At 44.5% G+C, this 7,937-nt stretch overlaps 1 protein-coding gene across 1 annotated transcript; it reads right to left on the minus strand.

The window, feature by feature from the left end:
- Positions 1–6,614: 6,614 nt before the first annotated feature.
- LOC120910371 (olfactory receptor 50-like) lies at positions 6,615–7,552 on the minus strand. The gene has a single exon (XM_040322131.1). It carries the CDS (start codon positions 7,548–7,550, stop codon positions 6,615–6,617), a length of 936 nt encoding a protein of 311 aa, XP_040178065.1. The 5' UTR covers positions 7,551–7,552.
- Between the last annotated feature and the right edge of the window lie 385 nt (positions 7,553–7,937).

Genomic DNA, 7,937 nt, shown 5'->3' on the forward strand with positions numbered 1-7,937 from the left:
CGCTGAAAACTTGCGGCGGTTTAACGTAAAGACGATAAGTTACAGCGCAGCGATTCTTTATGAATCTGGCCCAAAGTGTCGCCCAGGCAGTGGAATGGACACTCTAAAAAGAACCCTCCTTTACTGCAAGGGAAATGAGAGAAGACTTGACCAATATCCCATATGACCACAGAATCATTGAGAATATTTTGGCATGAAGAATATTTTGTTAAAGTGGAGTTCCACCCATTTTTTTATGTTTGTCTGTGCTGCATGCTCTAATCTCATAGTGTTCAGAATGGACAATTTTTATTTAATTTGTTGCTTGTAAATACCTTTATTTTGTAGTCCTTCATTACTTCCTCCTCCTTATTTGCCTAGGCTATTTGCAAGGGTTTCTGGGATAGGCATCATGTTTCCCAGTAGTCCTTGCAAACCTGACTGAAACCTATTACATTGCTTGTGCACTGAGCATGTGCGAGATATGCAAAGCTGAAATCCAGGAAGTCATACAGTCTGGCTTCATGATGCCCACGCTTAAGATGGCCACGGTCTATTTCTAGATTATAAACTATCTAAATGCTGTAACAACCTAACAAAACAGACCTTAGTTTACAGACTAACTTTACTAGAATACATTAAGCTTGTGTATTACAGGGGTATTTATATTTAAAAAGTGAAATTGTGGGTGGAACTCCCCTTTAAAAAAAAAAGAAAAACAGTTCCTAGTTTTGGTTACATGGGCAAGGGATACTTAAAAATCAGCTTTAAATTAATGGAAACACAGTACCGTTGTACACACTACAACATCATTAAATAATCAACGACATTTTGGAATTATGTGGAGACTTTTTTTAAAAAATGCCTCCCTGGCTGTGACAATTTCGGAATCAGAATAATTCAATGTAATTTTTACCATAAAAAAATCCTAAAATGAAATGCAGATGCAGCCCCCTCCCATAAAAGACATCACATACCTCACATGGACATTACCTTCATATAAACACCATGGGCCAGATTCACAAAGAGATACGACGGTGTATCTACAGATACACCATCGTATCTCTGACGTAAACTTGTCCTATCTATGCGCCTGATTCATAGAATCAGTTACGCATAGATATGGCTAAGATCCGACAGTGTTACAATGTGTTACACTGTCGGATCTTTTTTTAAATTTAAAAATGGCGCCGGGGGCGTTCCCGCTGATTTACGATAAATAATATGTAAATCAGCGAGATACGCAAATTCACGAACGTACGCGGACCCGTCGCATTGTTTTTACGTCGTTTCCGTAGCGGTTTTCCGTCGTATACTTACCCTTTCTTTTATCAGGCGCAGCCAATGTTAAGTATAGCCGGCGTTCCCGCGTCGAATTTGAAATTTCCTACGTCGTTTGCGTACGCCGATTCACGAAAACGCGCGTCGCAAGTCCCGCTCACGTCGCAACCACTGACTGTCCTATTGACGTCAGTGGGAGCAATGCACGCCGGGAAATTCCCCGGACGACGCATGCGTATTTAAATCGGCGCGGGAACGTGCCTGATTTAAATATGACACTCCCCTAGCCGCGGAATTTGAATTCCGCTGGGGGATTTAGGATCCGCCGTCGCAAGTTTGGAGGTAAGTGGTTTGTGAATTAGCCACTTGCCTCCTAAACTTGCGGGAGCGGATGTTAATTCACGTAGATCGAGCGGATCTATAGATCCGCTGAGCTACGTGAATCTGGCCCCATATTGCATAATAAATACACAGTGCATGTTTAATTTAACCCTAAACAACACAAAACAAGTTTATTCACAAAAAAAATGGTAATTCCAGGCAGTTGTGTACAGTGCGATGCCATTACAGTATATCAGTAAATTTACTTTTTAAATAAATGAGGAGACCTAAACAGCAGGTGAGGGGGGATCTTCCAATGGGAACATCTGGCCCGGTGACAACTGTATAAGAGAAAATATCCTCTCACTTTCATTTTACTTCTTGGTGATTCTCTGGCATGGGAATTAAAGCTTTATAAGCAGTTAAATAGGAATATATTTCATGTATACATATGTTTTATATATTCATACACTATATTACCAAAAATATTGGGACGCCTGCCTTTACACGCACATGAACTTTAATGGCATCCCAGTCTTAGTCTGTAGGGTTCAATATTGAGTTGGCCCACCCTTTGCAGCTATAACAGCTTCAACTCTTCTGAAAAGGCTGTCCACAAGGTTTAGGAGTGTATCTATGGGTGAGGTCAGGCACTGATGTTTGACGAGAAGGCCTGGCTCCACTCTAATTCATCCCATAAGTGTTCTATCTGGTTGAGGTCGGGACTCTGTGCCTGGCTTTACAGTCTATGCTCTAATTCATCCCAAGGGGTTCTGTTGTGTTAGGTCAGGACTCTGTCCAGGCCAGTCATGTTCCTCCACCCCAAACTCGCTCTTCCATGTCTATGTGAACCTTGCTTTGTGCACTGGTCCAAATCATTTGGTGAAGGTGGGAATAGGGTGTGTGGTTGTTTTTCAGGGGTTGGGCTTGGCCCTTTAGTTCCAGTGAAGGGAACTCTAAGGCCTTGTACACGCTGAAATCGGTCCGCTGGAACGTTTTCAGCGAACATGTCCGCCCGGAGATTTCTGTCTGATGGTTGTACACACCTTCAGACAGAAATCTGCACGTACACGATACGTGGTGACGTGGCCGCGCCGTCGTCGCGACGGTTAAACGGTGACGTGCGCGGCCCTGGAAGGTCAATGCTTCCACGCATGCGTCGAATCACTTCGACGCATGCGAGGGATGGCGGCCGAGCGGACATGTACGGTGAGTCTGTACAGACGACCGAACATGTCCGACGGACAAGCTTCCAGCGGACATGTTTCTTAGCATGCTAAGAAATTTTTGTCCGCTGGAAAACGGTCGGCTGGACAAATGTCCGCTGGAAACCTATCCGGTCGGCCGTACACACGACCGAACATGTCTGCTGAAACTGGTCCGCGGACCAGTTTCAGCAGACATGTTCGGTCGTGTGTACGGGGCCTAAAGGCGTCAGCATACAAAGACATTTTGGACAATTTCATGCTCCCATCTTTGTGGGGACAATTTGTGGACGGCCCCTTCCTGTTCCAACTTGGCTGCGCACCAGTGCACAAGGCAAGGTCCATAAAGACATGGATAAGCGAGTTTGGGGTTGAGGAACTTGACTGGCCTCAACCCTATAGAACACTTTTGGGATGAATTAGAATGTAAACTGTGAACCAGGCTTTCTCGTTTAAAGCGGTTCTCCACCCTAAAGTGGAGTCCCGCTGATCGGAACCCTCCCCCCCTCCGGTGTCACATTTGACACCTTTCAGGGGGGAGGGGGGTGCAGATACCTGTCTACAGACAGGTATCTGCACCCACTTCCGGCCCTACGATACGGGCAAAGGACGGGTTTTTTCCTTACTTCCCGTCCGTCCCCCGTTGTATGCTGGGAACACTCGGCTCCCAGCACACAGCGGGAGCCAATCGGCGGGCGCAGCGCGACTCGCGCATGCGCCGTAGGGAACCGGGCAGTGAAGCCGGAGCGCTTCACTTTCTGGTTCCCTCACCGTGGATGGAGGGGGGAGCAGCAGGGTGACGAGCGATCGGCTCGTCATCTGCTGCGATCGGCGATGGACTCCAGGACAGGTAAGTGTCCTTGTATTAAAAGTCAGCAGCTGCAGTATTTGTAGCTGCTGGCTTTTAATATATTTTTTTAGTGGCACATCCGCTTTAACATCAGTGCCTGACCTCACAAATGCGCTTCTGGAAGAATGGTCAAACTTTATTGAACCCCTACGGACGAAGACTGAGATGTCATTAAAGTTCATATGTGTGTCAAGGTAGGCGTCCCAATACTTTTGGTAATATAGTGTAGATTTCATACAACTATTTCATTTTTAGTTATTATTTTTTGCAGCCATTCATAGGAGTCCCACTGTCAGAATACAATGGAACAGCAGGGAGGATTCCACCATCCCCTTCTCTCCTGTGGATAGGGAAATACATACGTTTCTTTTTTTTGTCAGCTCTCTGCTTGATGGATGGTGGAGTTAGAATTTGAACCTTTTGGAATGAAGTTGAACAGGAGGTCCATGGCACGCACGCACAAGAACTACATGATGTGAAAGGAGTGGGACTAATGGGGACAAAGGAAAAAGGATGGGACTTTAAATGACCAACGTCAGCTCCCGACGGGTGGGGGGGGGGGTGATTACCTTCTCCCCTTGCCTCTGACTAATACTACTACCATCTACCCTGTTTTATCAATTACCTTAGGTAAGAGTGTTAGGACAACTGAGCTGTGTTCCCCCTCTTGCCTTTCTAGTTAACTATCATTAATTAGTAATTTATTATTATCTATTCTTTACCATAGGTATCCCTAGACCCTATTTGCTCCTGATGAGTGGAAAGTGTCCACGAAACGCGTCGAGCCTACTCCATTGTTGTTATGTCACATTAATCATTATGTACTATTTATTACGATTTTATACCATTTTGGATATACTACCGGTTACATCGTTCATCATGTGTTATATTGTCTACCATGCTACTATTAGAATTTTCATGATCGATCTGTCATGTTTCTATCATGCACTCTAAGGCCCCGTACAGACGACCGAACATGTCTGCTGAAACAGGTCCGCGGACCAGTTTCAGCAGACATGTTCGGTCGTCTGTACAGCCGAGCGGACAGGATTCCAGCGAACATTTGCCCGCCGGGCCTTTTTCGAGCGGGCAAATATTTCTAAACATGTTTAGAAACAGCCCGCTGGAATCCTGTCCGTCGGACATGTTCAGTCGTCTGTACAGACCTACCATACATGTCCGAGCGGCCGCCATCCCTCGCATGCGTCGAATGACTTTGACGCATGCATGGAAGCATTGAACTGGCAGGGCCGCGCACGTCGCTGCGTCATCGTCGCGGCGACGGCACGGCCTCGTCGCCGCGTATCGAGTACGCGCGGATTTCTGTATGATGGTGAGTACAGCCATCATACAGAAATCTCCGGGCAGACATGTACGCTGAAAACGGTCCGGCGGACCGTTTTCATCGTACATGTTTGCCCGTGTGTACAAGGCCTAACATATTTATTGATCTCTCACGTATACCTATCATGCATTTTTGCTGGTTACATCATTTATCATGTATTGAATTGTCTATCATGCTACTATTAGAATATTTTATGATTGATCGATCATGTTTCTTTCATGCACTTTAACACAATTATCGATCTACCATGTATACCTTCTATGCAATTTATCCTTATATGTCATTAATAAACATTTTATTATATCTTATTGACTGATTCGTTCTGCCCCCATTGTTATGTTTCATTTAAAGTCCCATCCTTTTTCCTTTGTCCCCATTAGCCCCACTCCTTTCACACTATCGGGAATGGAGACTCGTGTGTCGGCTGGCCACAATCTCATTTAACCACTTGCTTACTGGGCACATAAACCCCCTTCGTTCCCAGGCGAAATTTCAGCTTCCGGCACTGCGTCGCTTTAACTGACATTTGCACGGTCGTGCGACGTGGCTCCCAAACAAAATTGACGTCCTTTTTTCCCCACAAATAGAGCTTTATTTTGGTGGTATATTTGATCACCTCTGCGGTTTTTATTTTTTGCGCTATAAACAAAAAAAAAGCGACAATTTAAAAAAAATATATTTTTTTTTTACTTGTTGCTATAATAAATATCCCAATTTTTTTTTTAAAAAAACTATTTTTTTTCTCAGTTAAGGCCGATACGTATTTTTCGACGTATTTTTGTAAAAAAAAAAAAAAAATCGCAATAAGCGACTGGTTTGCGCAAAAGTTATAGCGCCTACAAAATGGTGAACAGAATTATTTTTTTTTTTTTATTTTTTTTTTTACTAGTAATAGCGGCGATCTGCGATTTTTATTTGGCCTGCGATATTGCGTCGGACGTATCGGACACTTTCGACACAAATTTGGGACCATTCACATTTATACAGCGATCAGTGCTATAAAAATGCACTAATTACTTTATAAATGTGACTGGCAGTGAAGGGGTTAACACTAGGGGGTGAGGAAGGTTTAAATGTGTAGCCTGGGTGTGTTCTAACTGTGTGGGGGGAGGGGGGTGACCGATGCTGTGTCTCTATGTACAAGGGACACAGATCGGTCTCCTCTCCTCTGACAGCACGTGGAGCTCTGTGTTTACACACAGAGCTCCACGTCCCTGCTGTGTAACCGACGATCGCGTGTACCTGGCGGACATCGCGGCCGCCAGGTACACGCATCGGCTCCCCAGCGATGCGCCGGGACAGTGTTTACCCGCTGCGCGCCCCCCAGAGGCGCTCACGGGTAATGCTTTTAAAAAGACGTCCAAAGACGTCCAGTTGGCACTTGAGAGCCGCGCTGTTGACGTCTTTTGTCAATAGCGCGGGTCTCAAGTGGTTAAAGTGCCACCAACCAAACGGATTTTGGATTTAGTATTCTAAAATCTTCCAGTTAAGAACTACATGATGCTTTAGTAAGCGTGGACCAAAATCCTTAATTAGCGCTTTCCACCAGTACCAGTTTCCAAACCCACGAGCAAGATATTTCTGCACATTGCACTGATAAAATAGATTAGTTATCTTTTAAAAAACAGTTTCACTAAAATATGTTCCTCCTCCTTGTTACATCCCTTATAGCATTCAGAATATCTGTATTCCTCAAAGTATAGACAAACGGGTTGAGCATTGGAACCACCGCCGTATACAGCAATGACAGCAATTTTTCCAATTCCCTAGAATGCTCAGATCCTGGTTTACTGTACAGTATAATGATTGGACCAAAGAAGATTATCACTGTGGTCAGGTGGGAGGAACAACTGGAAAAAGCCTTCCGTCGCCCCTTTGAGGACTGAATGTTCAAAATGGCAGAGATTATGAATATATAAGAAGTTATAATAAGCAAAAATGGCAAAGAGGCCAGAAATATAATCTGGAATACCAGAAGTATGCTTCTGCTTGTAGTATCACTAGAGGAAATGGAGTACAAGGTTGTCAACTCACAAAAGAAATGGTCAACATTTTGTGTGGGACAGAAGGTCAACAGAGACGTAACTATTACATTGATTGCTGCATCATTACCGGATGCAAAATAAATGAATATAATTATTGCATTGCATACATCTTTACTTATTAACAAAGAATATTGTAATGGCTTACAAACTGCCACATATCGGTCATAGGACATGGAGGTCAACACAAAAATATCACACACGGCTGACAATGAGAAGAAGTACACCTGAGTCATACAGGCAGAGAAAGAAATCCGGTGGTCACGTGTTAGGAGTATGGAGAGAAGTTTTGGAAGAGTTACTGAAACGTGTATAATATCAGCTATGGCAAGATTACCCAGGAAGAAATACATTGGAGTATGGAGCTGGGGGACCAGACACACCAACAGAGCAATGGTCATGTTTCCCAGGATGGTCGTCAGATACATCAATAGAACTGCAGAGAAAAGGAGACATCGTCCGCTTTCAGAGGTGGAAAATGCTGAGATGTGGAACACGTTTCCTGTACTGTTTAAGCATTTCTCCATTTTTGCTGTCTGAAAAATATAAGGTATAAAAGGTGTATTTTATGTAGTTGGTAAGGCTCAATATAGACACCAGCCCATCAAATTCAACCTGTAAGGCATTCAGGAACTACAATTCCCATCATGCCTAGTCATGTCTGTGAATGTCAGTGTGTTACAATGCCTCATGGGATGTGTAGTTCTACAACAGCTGGAGGACCATCGTTTGAGGATCCCTGCTGCAAGGGGTTTAACCACTTAAGGACCCCTTCACGCTGATATACGTCAGCAGAATAGCACGGCTGGGCACATCCACGTATAGGTACGTTGTCCTTTAAGCCCAGCCGTGGGGTCGCGGGCTCCCGCGACCCGGTCCGAAGCTCTGTGACTGCGGGACTCACAGACCCGATC

This window comes from Rana temporaria, chromosome 8 (assembly GCF_905171775.1).
Source record: "Rana temporaria chromosome 8, aRanTem1.1, whole genome shotgun sequence".
Taxonomy (NCBI): Eukaryota; Metazoa; Chordata; class Amphibia; order Anura; family Ranidae; genus Rana; species Rana temporaria.

Coding starts and splice junctions, on each gene's coding strand:
- LOC120910371 (XM_040322131.1), bottom strand. CDS start 7,550: ATGGAGAAATGCTTAAACAGTACAGGAAACGTGTTCCACATCTCAGCA.